The 20,091-nt window shown below is 35.9% G+C and overlaps 1 protein-coding gene across 5 annotated transcripts in view; it reads left to right on the top strand.

Moving 5' to 3' along the window:
- The window catches only part of Pkcdelta (Protein kinase C delta), a 31,150-nt gene that overhangs the window by 9,829 nt on the left and 1,230 nt on the right, over positions 1-20,091 (top strand). For 2 of the 5 annotated variants that reach the window (XM_076114182.1, XM_076114184.1), the window contains exons 5-12: positions 7,901-8,020; positions 9,562-9,636; positions 13,250-13,386; positions 17,929-18,102; positions 18,648-18,802; positions 19,104-19,242; positions 19,356-19,544; positions 19,783-19,923. In XM_076114182.1, the coding sequence (XP_075970297.1) occupies positions 7,901-8,020; positions 9,562-9,636; positions 13,250-13,386; positions 17,929-18,102; positions 18,648-18,802; positions 19,104-19,242; positions 19,356-19,544; positions 19,783-19,923 (1,130 nt within the window). Of the gene's footprint in view, positions 1-3,859; positions 7,682-7,900; positions 8,021-9,561; positions 9,637-13,249; positions 13,387-17,928; positions 18,103-18,647; positions 18,803-19,103; positions 19,243-19,355; positions 19,545-19,782; positions 19,924-20,091 lie in introns of those variants that run through there. The other 3 variants (XM_076114183.1, XM_076114180.1, XM_076114181.1) reach the window with 3 other exon arrangements.

Below are 20,091 nucleotides of genomic sequence, written 5' to 3'. Positions count from 1 at the left end.
ATCATTTGCAAATAATCTTTACTTTACATGATTAGTTGCAATAATATGTAACCCATATCTATGGGAAATGACCAAGTATACCATTTTTTTAAATCCCTTTGAATAGTTTAGGTTCAATCAAAGTTCCTACCGAAAAGACAATGCTAAAGTTAGCGGCAGGTCAAAAGCACTTTACTAATGAAACTTAAGACGCGAGTTTAATCTATGGACATAAAATATTTGATGTTAAAGAAAATTCCTGTATTTTAAAAACTTTCCCTGAAATACAGAGAGAGAAATATTACGTTTAAGAATATACCTTTACACGTAGCCCTACACAAAGAGAGGATATTATGAATTATAGTTTTAGTTTCATAAGCAGATGAAAGTATGAATGTGAAGCAGAGTAATACCAGGTAATTTTAAAATGTGGACACTCATATTTCATAAATTTAAAGCAATACGTCAATCATTAATATTTTTTTTAGCATTGCTATTCTAGCGCGGTGATTTAGATATAAATCATCAAATTACTTTATTTCAGAAACTTCGTAGAACGTTCGTTGAGGTCGCTACGTGGTGCTACGCTATAGCCTACACCATTGTGCTACGATTGTTAGCGCTACGACGGACCTCGTAGCTTATTCGTAGCGGTACTGTATTCTGAAACCTACGAAACCGGTGCTCAGCTTTTCGTTTTCTACAAATACTCATACTAACTAATTATAATTATTATAAACTCATATTTTATGCTCATATTAAAGTGCGACTCACACAGAAAGCGGGTGTGTGTCGGGTGTGGGAGGGAGTACAGCGGGTTTAATTATTTGTATGAGTGTCAGGCGCAGGCGGGCGCGGATAGTGTGAATATGATTTGCGCTTAAATGTCTACGAGTATGATATCACCGAGTATTGCATTGTTTTCAATTATATCTCCTGAAATTAGGCGGAGAGTGAACCCCCTTGGTGTTCGGTGGTGCAACACTATGCTGTCCTTCCCTGTCTCTGTGGGGGCTTATGCTCTGTATAAATTGTATAAGAAAACAGTTGACAGAAGAATTACGTATTAAGTTATGTTTGTAATAATCAATGAATGAAAAACTACTTATTGTACCTACTGAATAAAAACAAATAAAAAAGAAAAAAAAACACTTGACTAAAAATAAAAACAAAATAAAATTTAAATAATAGTACAAATGGCGGCCTTATCGCTATTGTAATTATAGGAGTTGTATAGTTTATATGATTGTTATTATAGGGGTTACATGTTCATATTTAAACCAGCCCCTTTGTCAAATAAAGATAAAAAAAAAACTATATCTCCATAGATGAATTTAATATTTTTGAGCTTCAGACATACGCACACTACGCCTAATGTTAGACACTGATTGTTTTGTTGCGTAAGGAATTAAAGCAGCATTTTTTGTGAGATTTAAACTTCGTAATATATCCCTTATCTATTAATTAAATCAGGGTCTTTATATTAATTGAATTAATATACAGATCATTTAAACGCAGCAGGTGTTGTCAAGTAAAAGTAAACGGAAACAATTTGAGAAGTAGATTTCAAACCTAATAAGCTACTAATTAGAACAGAGTACGTTTGTGGTATAGACCTTCTATAGAAAAACGAGATTAAGAATCGTATGATTATGTCAGATAATCAAAAAGTGTTTGTTATTGTGTTTCCTCGAGCATACTTTAATAACGTTGTTTTATTTTTTAGTTAGAACGTTAGAACAATACTATTCAGATAGTGACAACGCTAGTAATATTACAAATCCTCTTTCATCATTGTATCACAGTTTTTCAATTTCCTTGTTTGTTTTCCAAGATTTGATTATTTGTATTTCTAAGATTCCATGGTGAAAATTGGAAGAAAGATTAATTGCCAAAATAAATCAATAATATTGTTTTAAAAGTGAGAAAATCCCGATATGAATAACAAAGGTGACGCACGTCGATATTTGGCATATAGCTCTCTTATCCACGAGGTATTTTTTGCATGAATTTGCGTCTGCACTCACTCAAGTTTCACGCAACTAGCCAAAATGTAGACATACTAACTGTTCTAAGGCCCAATGATTGACGGAAGCCAAACTATGCAAATATATTGAAATTGTTGCACTCTACCCGAGCCAAATCATCTGTTTATTTATCGTGGATGAAAAGAAAGTCGTAAAACCAGTATGTAGTTAATAAATCTCATTCTATTTATTTACAAAAGACCATTCGTACTTTCTAACTATTTGTTCGAGTGTGTTAGTATCTAGAATAGAATATTCTTAGAAGTTACCTAACCTTCGTGTGGTCTTCCAATGACCTTTAAAATTACTTAATAAATGCTTTATATCGAAAGATTAGCACTCGGTATATCACCATAGTATAATATTACCTTTACAAACGTTTATCGTTCGCCTTTGTGGCTCGTGACTTCTAAGCGTTTAAAATGCACACCAATACAATAACTGACTTTAAAGAATTAGGATACCTAGCTTCATTCGTGATTCACTTTAGATTATAAAAATCATAAAAACAATAATTGTAGCCTATATTTATAAGTAAGTTCTCATATCGAAAGTAGAGAGAGAGGTGTATGAGGAAGCCTATGGCCATTTACCAAGAACGATATTAAACCTTCTCTGGAAAGCCATTAGCAATTCAGAAAAATTAACAATTTAATTATTTTTAATGATACTTATTCTATTTTAGTCGCTCCAAATTCCATCAAATTCACCCCATTATGATATTATTACGTAGGTACTAAAATACTTATCTCATTACGCCAAGATTATGATATAGACCTACTATTATGACATTTACTTCGTGTCGAGATGAATAATATTTCATTTCGATGTTCCAGTTCCTTCTCTAGGTAATTTGGGTGACAGCCTAGAAGCGTGTGCTATATATTTATATATTTATATGTTTGTTGACCCTATTTTTTATCAAGTGATAAAAATTGAGAGTATGCGAGTGTTGCTTCAAAGAGAATGAACCAGATATATCGTATTGTTGACTTACATGAAATATCTAAGGGATTATACCGATTATATGAACATGCCCCGATAATCGTGTAGGCGAATGATGAAAGTGATAGAATAATAGGAAAATAGGAACTTAAAACTTTCCTCAAAGATAGCGAACGTATAGTTGCTGTGTGACTGGTTGTGAACGGGCTGTTGTAACATTTTTTAACCTATTACTGTCTTACTGCTCTGGGCACGGGTCTCCTCTCAAATGAGGAAAGGTTACTACGAATAAAATTTAATTAATCTTATTAGCAAACTTGTGCATTCGGCAGAATGTACTTTTACAGGAGATACAAACGAAAATTTAAAAAAAAAACAAAGCAGTTTTAGGAAGGACATAGATTAATGGTTAATATAAATGCGATGGCCAATATCGCGTAAACACCTAAATAATTGTATTCGTATACAATTTACAATACTGTGAAACTTTTTTATAAACATATCTAGTCGTAGTTAATAGGTAGACAAACTTATCTATTAATACGTTCAGTTATGTCGCAAGTTGGTCTATTTTCGGATGTGAGTGCTACAATAATAGAATTGTAATAAATAACACGCACGCAGTTTTCACACTTAATATTATAAAGCTGATGCTCTAACGCTGCATGCTTCCAAGTGTTTTTGAAATCTGAAGATTAAATAATAAGCTGAATTTTGTAGAGACTATACTTACTAATATTCAAGAACTCTTTATTTCGTACATTTCCAAACTTCCTTCCGAGATCTTGACAAAAGTCACACGCGTCTATTATTATCTACTTGCCATCATCAATCAATCACCTGGGGCGGGCGGCGGGCGGGCGGGCGGCGCTGGGCGGGGCGCGTACCTGGAGCGTGTGCTGCCCCTCGCGGCCGCGGCTCGCCAGTCTGCGCGCGCGCCCCGACGTGCGGCCCCGGTTGTCGCGCGCTCGTGTTGTGACGCGCCACCATGCCTCTTTTTTCGGAACATATCGCGAACATGTATTACGGGTCGTCGTCCCCGTACACTGGATTACCTTACAGTTATAGCAGTTCAGTTTCTCCTCTCGGATCGTCGTACAGTGCATCGTATCTCAATCCCGGAGGAAGTTACAGTAATCATTCGTCTCTTGGAAGTTACTCTCGGACGCCAGTAAGTTCAAGATGGATTACGAGTTCGGGAAGAAATTACGCCCCTATGTTAAGTACTATTTCCGAAAGAGGATCACCGAGTCCTCACAGACTAAACAGTCCTAGGCGACTACCTCTTACTACTAGAACTTACGGCACTCCCACGTACACGCCGCGTCCTGTCAATATAAACACAGCAGACATCGATGTATCTAGAGATAAATACCGGCATAAAGTGGAACCTCCTGCACCGGAGCCAGCACCGCCGAAAACCAAAGAAAACGCTAGTGATGGAAGTGAAAATAGTCCTTTTATGCCTCGTGTTGATGGCAAACCAGAAACTGGTATTGATTCATCACCGGGAGTGCAGCGGAGTACAATTAAACGCGGAAGAACAGTCGTAAGACTTTATACTATAAAAAGAAAAGAGAGAGACTCTCCTCGAAAGCCTACAGATGAACAGCAATCGTCGGAGGAGACGAAGGATCAAGAAGCAATAGAAAAATCTGATGAAAATACAAAACCAGATGAAAAAGAATTCATGAAATGGAGAGAAAAGCTTTCCGACGATTTAATTTACAACGACAAAAAAGAAAAGAAGACTTTGGGCGCAAAACTGGTGGAAAAGTTTATACTCAAACAAGATGATGATAAAGATTTGGAAATACCAACTAAAATAATAAAGAAGGAAACTGAAAACGTTGAAACATTACCGTCAACGTCAGGTACAGACACAGATCTTCCCGATAGTAAATGTTTAGATCGCAGATGTTCAATGGAGCTTCTAGCAGAACAAGCCAACTTATTGGATTCACTAATAAGAAGTGAAAATCTCAGTACTGCAACGCTAGATTTGAGTAAAGTAGGTGTAGTAGACAAGAGAAATAATTTTGAAACTAGCAAAAGGCGCAAATCTGAAGAACTAAGTAATCCATTGAAAACCACAAAATCAGACTATTCATTACACGATAGTTTAAAATCGTATAAAGATGTCAGAGATCCTAAAAGCTTCTCAAAACGACGGAGCATAAAGAAGTCTTCTTCGGGAAGCAATGTTCACAGGTTAGATTCAATCACAGAATTTCCTAAAGAATTAAACAATATTAATTTGCCGGATATAGAAGAAAACAAGCCATCAGGTAAACCGGAGAACGCAAAACAGAAGCCAAAACCAAAATTAAAAACAAAAATCACAGCATCAGTTGAAGTTAGTGCTCCCATGAGTCCATTGAAATTTGTGGTTGAAAATGTTACTGTAGAAGAAAAACCTCGTCTCCCGAGAAAAGAAATAACTTATAGCAGTGAGGTAGAAGAAGTGCCTAAAGTAAGCCCAAAACCATTAGAAAAAGTGACCAATAAGAGTAAAGAACAGAATAATATTAACAGGCCATTGAAAAAACTTGGAGAAAACAAAAAAGAACTACCTTCACCTGAGCCAGAAGGTGGTAATTTCTGGGAAAAAATTGGTAAAAGGGAAACAGTATACCTTATGAAAAGGAAACAAAATTTGGACGAAGCAAGGGAGAAACATAAACGTGCATTATTTTGGTTTCCCGAGGAGGACGAACCAGAGATGAGTGAACAAAGTATAGCAAACGATACGAGCGAACCAATTAACGATATTAAGGACGTCAGTATAGAAAGCCAAGATCTTACTGACATAAATAAATTGCCCGTTCTCATCTCAGATAAAATTGATGATGCAACTATACAAAGTCTCGATATAACGCCTATCAGTACAAAAAGTGATGTTGAAGAAAAACCAGCTATAAATGATGTTAGTAAAATTGAAGAACGTCCAAAATTAACTACTGAAGTCAGCCCTGTTTCTGAAACAAGCAATAAAGAAGTCTCTTTAGCAATCGCTAATGTAACAACAAATAAAGCTAGTGACGTTGAACAAACCGCGGCACCATCAGAAGTGATAATTGATTCAGTAAAATCTGATAAGGGTGAAATATGTCAAGATAATTCTAATATAGGAAAAAGCGCATCATTGGAAAGTATTAGCGAAAGTAAAGTAAAAGTACCCAGTCTTAAAAAAGCAAAATCGGAAAAGACGAAGAAACTTCCGAAAACAGATAGTAAACCGGAATCCAAACCTCTTTTGCCTTTGTTGCCAAAGCCTAACCAAAAGAACAAATTATTAGAAAAAGGAAATATCAAACCACTTCCCGAGGACACAAATAAAAAACCTGTGAAATCAAAAGATGATGAGAAAGTGGTAGAAAACATAGCAAGCACTGTTAGTGACAAACAACAATCAGTGGAAAATACAAAAGAATCGGACAAACCAAAGATACCATGTCCTATTCATCCATTTGGTTTGAAGAAAGATAAAGAACCCAATGCTGAATCTAAAGCAATTGTGATCAAGAAGGCACTGAGCAATGATGATGATAAACAAGAAGTAAAAGATAAATCAGCAAAGTTGCCTTGTCCTATTCATGGTATGCAGAAATATCAAGATGACAATGTCTTGGGGACGAAAAGTGATACCAAATTGGAAAATATTACAACCGAGATTCTAAGCAAGAATGAGGAACCACAAATCAGCAAACCTTCGGTAACTAGTGCATCTAATGAAACTATATCATCAACATTAGACCACAAAAAAGAAGAACCAAAAGTTAGCAGTATTAATAAAAATCTGAAAACAAACAAAAGTTCCCCTGCACTCAATTCCAGTGATGTTAAATTGGCCGAAAAACCTAATGAGGTACCTGAACCTGATAAGACTGAAAATAAAACGTTAATTAAATCTAAAGATTCGTCGGAGAGTAAAGAAGTGCCTGCAAACAAAGTAAAGAAAAACAAATCTCCCACTAAAGTCGAAGATAAAATTATTGAGTCGAAAGCTAAGGTATCTCCAAAATTACCACCAGAGGTTAAGTTAAAGGATGTGAACAAACAAATAAAACCAGACGGTTTACATACAAATATAAAAACTGAAAAGAAAGAATTGAAAACAAACAATATTCCAGTAGAAAATGTGTTGCCATCAACTTCATCGGGCATAACAAGTAAACAAACAGCTACACCTACAACTTCACAAATTGAATCCGCTGTTGATAGTAGCTCAGGCGATTCCAACTCCCCCGAGCAAATAAATACATTAGACGTTCCTGATAAACTAGTAGTCGTAGAGTCACAAGACATTCCAAACAAAGAAACCGATGCAAAAACAGATCAAAAAGTACAAACTGAAGAAAAGACAGGAGAGGAAAATAAGGCTGAAAATACTACCCAAAAAGACGAACAACAAAAAGAGGAAGCGATCCCCGCTATATCAGTACCTAAAAAACCCGTGAAGGAAGAAAAGGCTGTGAGGCCTTTAATAGCTACTCCGCGCCCGCTTCAGAAGAAAGCGCCTCAAGTTATACATTCATCGGACTCATCAGATTCCTCTTCAGAAGAGGAATCGTCAGAAGAAGAGGATGATTCTGATTCAAGTGAAAATTCTGGTGAATTTTACGAGTGTGAAAACAATCCAGACGGCAGGACGTCTACCGGTTCTAATGACTCTGGCTTCGATTCATCAGCGCCTACATCACCGGCCACGTTCTCTCAAATTAAGAAAGGTAAGTGATTTTAACTAAACGTAGGCAGGGAACTAAACATTTTCGAAAGTTCATAATTCATTTGTATGTATTCACCAACTAACTTTCCTTTAATGTGACCGGAAACTTTGCACGTTTGCTTTTGCATGGCTTCTCGCAAATTAGATGTTGCATGCATATGTTTAGTCGAAAGAATCCCCGCAAGCCTAGAGCCCCGCGAATATTGGTAATTTGTTCTAGACTGCGATGTAAACTGCCACCGAAAATGTGAAAAGCTGACAGCGAATTTATGTGGTGTTAACCAACGTCTATTGGTGGAAGCCTTGGCCTCGAGAACATCATCCAAGAAAGGTTGGTATGGTACGTAACTTTAGGACACGAATAGATATTAATGACATGACTGGTGAATTCGACATTTTTTTTGTTATCACATGAACCGAACATACAAATACAAGCGTCACTATTACGTCAGTCGTTCTGCTTAAAATAAAACTATTTTATTGGCTAGAGATCCGACATCTGTTAAATTTCTTATAAGATAGGTATGAAAGTTATTGATACGATTACTTTAGGACAAACATAGAAGTACAGAAGAAAGTCAAATTATCTAACTCCCACAATTATCTTTAAAAAAAAAACGATCTGCGTAAAACGTAATCAAATTAATTCAAAGATATGTACTTACTTTTTTTTAAATTTCAATTAAGTCGGAAAAGAAGTCAATTACAGCCAAAGTATTTATAAAGTTTTAAATGTATTGTGCGTATTTGTTTATGTTCAAAAGTACATTGTGGCGTGGGTGAGAGATGTGGCTGTCTGGACACGAGCCAATCATTTGCTCACCTGTACAAAATTAATAGAACCAATTGCAGCTGAAATTAACATAAAGAGAGGGTTGACATGGCGTGCAAATTCAAACAAATCTTATTCTGCACCATGAGCACCTATTGAAAGATAGATTGGCTACCATTTCTTTAGTATTGGCGCCCTTTAGTCAGATTATATTTCGATTACGATAGCAACAAAGAAAATTTTCTAAATGAAACTGGATGATTAGACAGAGTAAAAACCAGACACGAAAATTGTGGAAAGTAAGATAAGTTATTGCTGTCAAAAGTTACAATGTCTATCATAACAACAAAATGCTCTTGTTGTTCAACTGATAGAATAAACACATAGACCAGTCTGCATCGCTCCTAGGTGTGTTCGGAAGTATCGATGAAGGACATTATAATTCGATCAGTCACCGACGTAGCGTCGTTCGATGACGGATGCCAGCGCGTGTCCCAGCTCTCGTGACTGAACGGATCGATGGTTCCTTCGATCGTCGATTACTTGGCTACTCTTCAAACGTCACTGCATGTATTTTTATTTAAAACATGACAGCGTATGGCCTTTTGTCAAGATTTTCATGATTAACAGATTTGGCCCCAAAAAGCGGCGATGATAAATATTGAATATTTTCTGTGATGTCTTTTTTTGTATTTGGGTAAAACATCAAACAACTGAAAAGGTAAATCAAAATCTGGAGTACAAGAAAGTTGGTGATATTATTATCTGGTTATATAGTTGCATGGAAATATTATAATAAACACGCATACCTAATACAAGAAGTATTAAAATAACAATGTTTTGTTTTGTGACGTCTCTATTATCTTTCTTTTCATACAATGATCATTTTAATCAGGGAAAGTTCAAAGTCATTCACTTGGTTCTGTCAACCTCTTTCTAATACTGTGTCCTTTTCAAATGTGAAGTCAAAAATCATTACATAAAAAATCAATGAAATACGGTTTCTTCTGAATTAAAGATGAAACAAGAACTATTTTTATATTTCTTATTATCTTGGTTTAAGTAACGAGGATTACCCAGGAGCAATTTTGTTATGAATTTTCCAACAGGTGGTGAGTCTTCAGCTACGTCGAGCTCTGCGCCCGCGCAATGCAATAACATCGACATCTTAGAACAAGAACTTGGTGAGAAATGAACTACTGTACTATATTTTACTATTCTTTCTATGTGTTCGCTTTCGTATTTTCTTGTACGTATGAAAAACCCTTCGCTTTAAAGACTTAGTGAAACCGTTTTAGTTTAGTGTATCTTGTACATACAATTATTAAATGTAGTATTGCTTGGAGCCACTAACGCACAGTTTCCGTAGCTATCAATCACATTATTCACATTTCAAAATGTCGCCACGCCTGCTCGACCTATGTGTATCATTCATCATTGATTGAACGTAAATTCTCGAACTGCTGAGTTCAATCTCCACTAGTTCAAGCAGGTGCGGCACACTTTATTTAAGTCTTAGAAATTATGTTTAAAACCCAGAAATCCTAATTTTTGTATTTCTTTTTTGTGAAGTATAGTATCTCGTATATTATTAGGTATATGGACTCTTAGTTGGACTAATCAAGAGATAAAATTACCCCACAAATAGCAGGTGATTTTGTTCGTTCATCTTCATCAAACAAGCGGGCCAGAACTGTTCTCGTTCAGATAACGAATATTCCAGTCAATAAATTCTATTTTGAGCAAACATTTGAATCTCTGATAAAAAATAAATACGGATGTTGGCACAATTGGCAAAAAAACTTATTGTATTTTGAACACGTCTATAAATATCGGTGGTGCTGAAGCTGACAGGACTTTCGCTCAAAACAGAGTGCAGGCCCACGTCCCACTTTACGCTGGGGTTCCGCATTCCGCGATGAGTGTGGCGACGCCACATAAATTATGCAATATGTATTCACATATTATTATATCACTTCCACATTAAACAAGTGACATGATTATCCAGTCACCGCAGATTAGTAAGATTAAACACTCGGCCAATATCCCAAAATATCGTAAACATTTGTTCAAGAACATCGCAAAAAATAATGGACGGTTTCTGAGAACAAGAATCTTTAATGTGGAATTAATCTCGTTTATATAACGTGGGTATTCCCAATTAGCATTATTTTAGAATGAGTGACGATGAAACAGGAAAATTACTTAAATATCGTTGAGAAAATGTTGGGAAAATGAGGCATAATGTAATTTTAAGATAGGTAAAATGGAAATGATGTATTTCTAATGAACCAAATCTTGCCATTTGCCAAGTTCTTACAATTTCAAGAGAAGTAACATGATTTATTTGAACATTTGAAAGCTCATGGAAGTTCGCAGAGCTAATACACGTGTTACGTTGAAGGAGGATAATTTTAAATTAACACATATTGAAGTCTTTATATTCTATCTATATATCTATATCAATCAGGCAGGCATGAATATTGAATATTCAGGTATATTTTGATCACAACTCTTGTGTTAATCTATGACCTGTGCAAATGAATAAAAATGTGTTTGGTTAAACGTTTCTTTTTCGTAAAAAAAAATCTATAATGTTAAGTCCATAACATTCTAGAACAATAAAATGACGATAAACGTTTCAACAAGCTCAAGCTACTCTACTAAAAATACCGAATAAATTGTGTTCTGTTTTATAAGAAAGTACGTGCACATTAATTGTATCTACGGGCATCGATGTTGCGGCACTTGAGCGCGAAATATATTCTACGCCAAATAAAATGGACGCAACTATTATTTACACAACAAGTGCTCTGTGTAACAAATTAAATTGGATTGTTAGAGAACGTAAACAAGGAATGTGCTTTAGCTCTTGAACGATGGCTACTCAGGCCTATTTAATGAGCGTTTACTAATTTATTTAGCCACATATCGTGTCAAAACTCACCGTGTCACCACTTTCGTCTCTTACATACAGTTTTATTCTATTCGCGCAACTAACAATTATATCTGAAATATATTAGTGTATTACAAAATTCTTTGGCAAGTAGCAATGAGGTGGTAAAATACTATATTATAATAGAATAATTGTTTGTTGTTGTTTGTTTTTGATTTTGCAAGCTCTACCACACACAGTGGCGTTATTTTATCTTCGTAGTTAAAATTAAAGTATTTATATAATCTCACTGAGTATAATACATAATAGTTTTATTAGATATGGCCACATTTAAATCCAATAAATCATTAATCTAGATTTTGGGGACAAATAAAACTTTGATGTTAGGCACGATATTAATTTTAATTTTACGACCTGTCTTTGGTACATCGTGAGGTAAATAATACATGATATCTTCACAAAACATTTGTTCGTTGACTCTGATTTCTCTTTACAATAAAAGTTAAGGAAGTCCCTTTTATTAATTTGCGATGTGATAACCCCAGATATAACGGTGGCGACCTTGATATTGCTCCGTCTGAGCACATATTTTTAGCGTCGCTTACGATGTCTTACGAGGTGAAAGAGAATTAATACATCACACATGCTGTACGCAAATTATGTCATACTACTATAACGCAACGTAAACATTCATGAACTTGAATTATGTTGTAAAACTAACAGCCGCATGTTTACCAAATAGCATAAACACTATTGAATTGCAATCGCGGGAGTCGGTACGCCACATAATAAACGCAACCGACTTTTAATACTCGCTCTGCTACTTCTCTTTTCTGGTAAAAATAGTTTAGTAAAATTGTTTACACAATAAATAAAAAATATAACTGAGATTTTTGCAAAGGGATTATATTTTTATATGCTCTTATGACAGGGCAATCATGTTTACCGAGTAAAAATAAAAGATATTAAAATAAAAACTCATAATAAACTTAAGAAGAAATATAAATTAAATTAAATGAACAAAACTGTCCGCGCTGTCTCTGTAGCTGAAGCCAAACAAAATAATAATTTAATGATAAATTAAAATAAATATTTTTATTTGTATTTAAAAGTAAAACTAAACAAATAGGTAAAGTGACCGTGGCGGTTGTCGCACTTGGGACCGACACCAGAAACCAGATAAGGATCATTTTTACTGGCTCTCAGGATGTTTACAGATGCGTATCGTCATGTTGTGGTAAATGCCAACACACTCTCGTGCCAATATTTCAAACTGTAACAGCTATACGTACACTTGATAAAATGTCATTTCTCTACGACTATTAGGATACAACGATAATTACACGTGTCTACTTTATATGCACTTGCATTGTACATTCTTACACAGTCAACATTCGTACTTATTTTAGACCGATGAGAGACGCAAAGATTCTCCCTTCTTTTTGCTGATTGGATCAATTCTAATAGGTTATTCTTCTACCCCGGCCCAGTCCATTCAAATGATTATTAAAAGTAGACCCACACCGATGATCCTATTTTTTCTTTTTTATGTGTCTTTATTATCTAATACTAGATAATCACTTATCAAAACCCACGTCAAATACAAAAATATTTCGTACGAGCACAAACAGCGTGTGTTTGCCATTATGTTTTGTGACGTGTTCGTCAAATATTTATATCTTCTCTAGGTAACAGAAGTGAACTTTCAAAACTTTCATACAGTTGTAGCTCAAACACAACAGTCTACATTTAACATCGGGAACGTTCGATTTCGTAACCGCTAAAATTAGCGAGTGCTTGAGGCTCTACTGTCATTTTTATCTTTTTAGACTACGAATTGAATTATTTTCTATGTATGTATAAGTATTTTTATTAATCACATAATCCATTATCTTTCACAGAGCAATCTACTGCCTACGATATCTTCCGAAAGACTGGCCGTTTCACTCCGCCCGCGCGGTCTATTCCGCGGTTTAGGAAGTACACAATAGAAGATTTCCAGTTTATTAAGGTCTTAGGAAAAGGCAGTTTTGGAAAGGTAAGTTCATTTAACTGTTATTGTTGACATTTCTAACAATGGTAATTTTCCGCGTGACCAACATTAATTAGTCGGTGGTTTACATTCGTAATTATCATTGTTTTCTGCCGTTGACCCACATCGGCTCAGAGGAGGTAAGTGCCAGACATCTGACGTGATGCTTCGCTTCACAGTTTAAAAATGGATCGATATATCACAACAATCAATGAGATCTTTTATTCTACTTTCAAATTAAACTGAAGCTATATTCTACAGACAGAGTTTTAGCACGAATCCGCCAGATAAAACGCATCCAATAGGTGATTTATACGTAGAATAATGTTTTATGACCGCTGCCTGCAGCACTTCGCATTTTAGCTAAACACAACGTAATTCTTCCTAATAGCTACCTACCAAGAAAAAGTGATTTTATTTTGTAAAATCCGAGGTGTATACGAATTCTCAGTCCCGAAATAAACGAATACTGAAACAAGGGATTTTGCCAAGAGAAAAAACAGCTCTCGCATACATAGATAAGCTAATGTGTATACACGTAACAATTTGCAGCGAACAACAAACATGAGTGTATAGGTGTTGAAAGACAAATCTATTTATACTAAAGATATGACAAACTTCTCACATTCTATTACTGTAAAAAGAAATCGCCCATTAATTTGCTAAAAAGAAAATACGTAGAATTCAATGTTTAAATCACGTCGCAAATTAGCTAGGAAATTCAACGAGTCGAGGTGACGATTTCATTGCTCAATTTTTCATTTTCTTCATTTCGATTTGTATCCATCGCTCCTTCCGGATTGCAAATATAGAGTTTGGCGAATTGCGTAATCTGTTTTGTTTTATTCCAACATTTTTCACTTATATTGGTTTGATCACATGTCTTGGTGCGTGGGAGTGTTCACAGCAAATACATTAATTTCGACGTCAGTTCTCTTAGTGCCCTTACGTCTGGCGTGAACATATGTATATCTAGTTACCAAGGATTTCGGTCATGCATCAACACCACTCAAAGTCACGCTAACGTTAATAGTTACAGAGCGTCGTCGTTTGCCGGCCAGTACTATCAGAATGACCCTCAGTTTACTCTTAAAACTTGCACATGACGGCCAAACACTTCTCTATAACTTTTTTTTACCGTCACTTCACTTGCTTGGTCAGTACAAATCTAAAGTGTGTCAAAGTGTTAAGAAATCAAAATGAAAATAGAATTAACTACCTGAGAACTCAAGAATAGACCAACTGGAACTAGGTCACTGACTAGCACCTCATGTTAGAATATCATGACATTACGAAACAGCGTAGTTCCCACAACAGTGTCACTAAGAGATAGAGCAGTCAGGTAAAATAAAGTTACCTAATATAGAGCGAAAATATAAGTATGGCAATAGGATAAACTCGCAGAAAACTTGATGAAGATATAACGCGTCTTTATTCACAAATATGAAGCTATTAGTGTCAAAATCTGTATCTAGTTTTCAACGGGTCTTGATGGAGTTACCTGACGCAGAATATTAAGTGGCTTGTTGATTTTGACAAGTGGCGATAAAACGCCATTAATTTTGCACATTAGAAACGGAGACGGCGAGCAGCGACTGTTTATCGTGACGCACAAAACATCAAAGGCCCAAGGAAATGTCAAATAATATTTTTATTTGCATGTACAGTGCAATGAACTCCGAAGCTTTAAGTTGAACGTAGGTATAGGTTCACAGAAATGTCAAACCAATTTAGTACTTTAAAACTATCGAACGAATTGAAAGTTAAATATCAGTCATGCTTTAGTTATAATACCTGCTCTCTTTTGACTTTAAACGTTAACTTACCTACTTATGGAGCCCCGAGCTGTACGTTCACCTTTCAACGTACCATTCTGTTTATTATTTATGCGCCCTTCACATGCACTTTGATGATACCGAAGACGCGACGATTTCAGTAGCCTGCAATAAAAGTTTTACGCAAGTGGTCGTAATTTAACTGTCTCATAACTTTAAATAAATTATGTCAAAGGTATAAATAAAGTCAACCGTATCCAAGCACGAGAATACTCACAATTTTCAACAAATAACAGTAATAATGAGAAAGACAAAGACAAAGGCTAGGCGTCTCAGGTTATTAGCCAAGCTAAAATGAAAATAGAAATTAGGACAGGCAAACCGGTCACTATAGTGCAATAAATCATAATCATCGTTACGCTTTCGCAGAACTGAGAAGAAAAAATCTGAGATTCAGAATGACGCATAATGGTACTCGTGATTGTCCTATAATTCAATCAGAGGAAACAAGGTGTTAAAACAAATTTATTCGTTTTCAATTTGAGTAACAGAAAGGTCACTTCACGCATTTTGACTACGGTTTAGCGCTTAGTTGTGAAAAGTTCCTACGAATTCTCCAAGAGATCTGATAACGTTTATTCAGTGTAAGCGATTTATAAAGCAAGGTACCTAATGCTTTACATTTTATATTTATACATTTTAGTACAATGTTTTTGGTAGAATTTCTTCTGCAAGGAACATTTGCGTCTCAGGATTTCGTCATTTATGTAAATAAGCAGGTATATGAAGTGGTGACCGTAACCCCCGATGTGATGCGTGATGGCAGCGTGCCACCTGCAGCATCTTGCGGTTCGCCGCAGTTTACCTGTCGTACTATCGTATTGTAACACTAGATTTATACGGACTATTTCGGTCGCCTACATCACTGGCCACCTTTCCAACGTCAGAGAGCACGTGTCATCGGCCTCCGCTCGACGCACTGTCGCCTATTAACTATTGTCTATCGTGGCTTAATAGTCTGGTTATAAGTACCTACAGATGTTAACACACGTAATCATATTAGTTTCACCACAACACAATGCTTTTATTGCGTTTCGAGGCAGACTATTTTTCTAGAGAATGTATTTTTATTCTGTTTCGGGTGCGTCACGCATGAAATGTTTACAATTAAATGATTTACTGGCCATTCGTTTGGCTCTAAGCATTATTTGAAACAGTTACTCTGACTGGTTATTATCATGTGAAACAGACAGGTAGAAAGGTATTATTTACCAGTTAATGATATAGTTGCTGGCTTTGGAAAAACAAAATGCATCTGCCTGTAGACTGTGCTAAGTATATTGAAAATATTTGGCATACCTACATAAATAAAAATTATACTGACATTAGGTACCTACCAATTAAAATTGAATATAAATATTAAATTGATTGATCACTATACCAAATACATATTTATTAAATATCAAGAGTAATCCGTTATGTGAGCCAGATCAAAACGTCTTCCTGGTTTCGTCGGTTGGCCCAATTGCCTTTGAGAATGGGCCAAGAATACGGAGAAAGCATGATATAATTATAAGAGTTATAAAATGAAAACTGCCGTCGTCGTATAGGTGTCGTGCACGTTTCCTGCGATATATCACCGCTTCGTTTTTACTAGTTTTGTTTTTGTCAATTCATTATTGCGTAGGCGAGAGTACCTACCTATCTGAAACGATGTAAAATTAAAACTGCGAACACCTTGGAACTTATAATTTTATATGCAAACGGGTTATTATGTAATCATAAACGTTAAACATCAAACGATTAAACAATTTACCTACCGCTTCATTCATTACTGTTTTAAAGCTGAGCTTTATTCAATTTGTTTAACAGATTTTGTCGACGGAAAGTTTAAATTTTTATCTGATAGAGACAAAGTAATTAGTTCAGTAGACGTAGCGCATTATGATGCTGCTATTATAAAAACGAATCATGTGCAGGCACGTCTTGCAGTCATTCGAAGACAAAAGAAATTTTGTCATCGCGCCAAGCGAAAATATGACGTTGCAAGTAGGTTGGTAGGTGAGGAAAAAAGTGGGGATTGGGAAGTCAAGGAATATGGCCATTCCCCTATGCACCAGAAAAATAAAATCCGGTGTAAAATCCGTTTATGTTCGTTCCATTTTCCCCGTGAAAAATAATTGAAACAACACAAATTCTCGGTTCAAAACACCTAATTATATACCTATCTACTTACCTCATTAGTTTCGTTTTCAGAATTTCGTAGCAATTTTTTCGCTAAAATTATGATAAATATGCTCTTATTTTCTTGGAAGAAGATAGTCAGAAAATAAATATTTTTGTCTTAAGGAAAAAATTGTATGTTAAAGCGGTTGAGTTATAATTTATGTCAGTATCTAAAAACGCTTCATGCGTACAAAAGGCTTGATATTTTTACTAATTTCAACACAAGGTTTTCTTTGTTTTTCCTCCTACGTATAACGTTGTAGGATGACACAAATAAATAGAACTTCTCATGACCTTTACCTGTCCTTCACATGATAAACAAAGAACAAACATAGTCAACGCGGAGGACTCTGTTTGTAGAAACAATGGCCATTTTTCTACAATTTTTTTTACTTTTATCTACCCTTTAACCTTTATCTAACCAGCACACGACATTCAACTCTTCACGTTAAGAACAAAATTTCTTTTTCTGGCAGTCGATGTGTGAAATCAAGTTTTTAATATGAAACAAACTGCTATATAACAGATGTCTTTGCAAATGTTTCAGGTGTTACTGGCTGAACTACGAGACACAGAATACTACTACGCTGTGAAGTGTTTGAAGAAGGACGTTGTGCTAGAAGACGACGATGTTGAGTGCACTCTGATTGAGAGGAAAGTTCTCGCTCTTGGCACCAACCACCCCTACCTTTGCCATTTATTTGCTACTTTTCAAACTGATGTAAGGAAACTGAACATTTATAATAATATTTCATGCATCCGTGACATTCCAAATTACTCTATTCCTCCTAATTTAACACAAAGTTGCTACTCGTTACGCATTCGTATTTACATCGTTAAATCGTAAATACGCGATTGAGAGAATTTATACAGCAATATTATGACACACCGTGTCGTGAATAAATTGTAGGTACATAAACATTCATAGAAAACAGACCGGAAACTTGACACACTAGCTGAATAGAGCACATTAAAATTCGAAACAGACGCGAGACTTCGAATTGCTTTGTCAAAATAAAAATAAGACGAAATAAAAAAGAACATATGACTCACGATGACTTCACAACAATAAAAAAAACAATTGTAAAAAGGGATTTGTTTTTCGAGTGCAATTGGCGCCCAACGTGAGGCCACTAACATTAGGTACACAAAAACAGCATTTGTCAGAATTGAAGATTTTTCACCAATTGGCTATTTAACTGTTTCTTCTTTCTTCCTTTCCGCTTTCCGCTTTATTATAACTAAATAGACTTATTGTGCTTTTAGTCTCATCTTTTCTTCGTAATGGAGTATCTGAACGGTGGTGACTTGATGTTCCACATTCAGCAAAGTGGACGTTTCCCGGAAGCTCGAGCACGGTTTTACGCTGCAGAGATTGTATCGGGACTCAAGTTCTTACACAAAAGGGGCATCGTTTACAGGTGAACAAACCATTTCTTTATTCTCAGCTAAAGTAAAAATACGTCATTAAATACCACGTTAATGTATGACAATAAAATCTACCCATACGTATTTTTAGATTCGAGTCATTGTTGAGTTGACGTATTGAAAAAAAAAGGTAAACGAAAATACACGTTTTGCGATTTTAGCTTACTTCTACCTACACACTTCAGAGTCCAACAATTTCAATAATTTTCCCGCATATTATGTAGTGGTCTAGTTTTCATGTAGGTAGGCGTCGCGTCGCCACGTAATACTGACAACATATATCTTGTGTTACAGGGATTTGAAACTGGACAACATACTGCTAGACTTTGAAGGTCACGTTCGCATCGCGGACTTTGGCATGTGCAAGTTGCAGATATACTTGGACAAAACAGCCGATACCTTCTGCGGCACTCCGGACTATATGGCACCTGAGGTCAGTTACAACACATAAGAGCTCTGATCATTTCAAAAGACTTTTTTTAACATTTCTTCCAAAGATTTCTCAGGAACAGGTGTTTAAACTAGATTTCTTTTTTATTCTTGCAGATAATTAAAGGCTTGAAATACAACCAGACAGTAGACTGGTGGTCATTCGGCGTGCTTCTTTACGAGATGCTCATCGGTCAGAGTCCCTTCAGCGGTTGTGATGAAGACGAACTGTTCTGGTCCATTTGCAACGAAATGCCGTCCTACCCGCGCTTCCTCTCGCATGAAGCCCTCACCGTATTAACCAGGGTACGTTTAAATACCATTTTTACTTGGCAAACACTTTTAATGCCCGTTTTCTGTCATTTTTAAAACTGTCATTTTTATATGAGCTTAAACGCTATTGAATAGATAAACTACCGCTAAATGTACATCAGAAACCGGGGGTAAGTTGGCTAGATTGACCTTATTTAAATAAACGATTAACAAGTAAAGTATTCAGGATGTTAGAAAATCCTTTCAACTACATTTATTTGTTTTGTTTCAGTTATTGGACAAGGACGCGCGGACAAGGTTGGGCGGCACGGAGTGCATGTATGGAGACATCAGAGACCAGGAGTTCTTCCACCCAATACACTGGGACCGACTCGAGAGACGGGAATTAGAAGCTCCTTTCAGACCGAGAGTGGTGAGTAGTAATCAGGATCTATAATCGACCGGACTTGACTGGGGCATCTTCTTGACATTATACACCAACGTAAAATAGAGTTAATAACAATATCGTAGACGACAATGAAGAGGCCACCAAAAGAATTATTATGTTAAGACGATGACGGTCAAATGTAGGCAAAGCTAA

Source organism: Anticarsia gemmatalis, chromosome 5 (genome assembly GCF_050436995.1).
Source record: "Anticarsia gemmatalis isolate Benzon Research Colony breed Stoneville strain chromosome 5, ilAntGemm2 primary, whole genome shotgun sequence".
NCBI lineage: Eukaryota > Metazoa > Arthropoda > Insecta > Lepidoptera > Erebidae > Anticarsia > Anticarsia gemmatalis.
The sequence above is the reverse complement of the archived record's forward strand: the minus strand, read 5'-3'. Positions and strand labels throughout refer to the sequence as shown.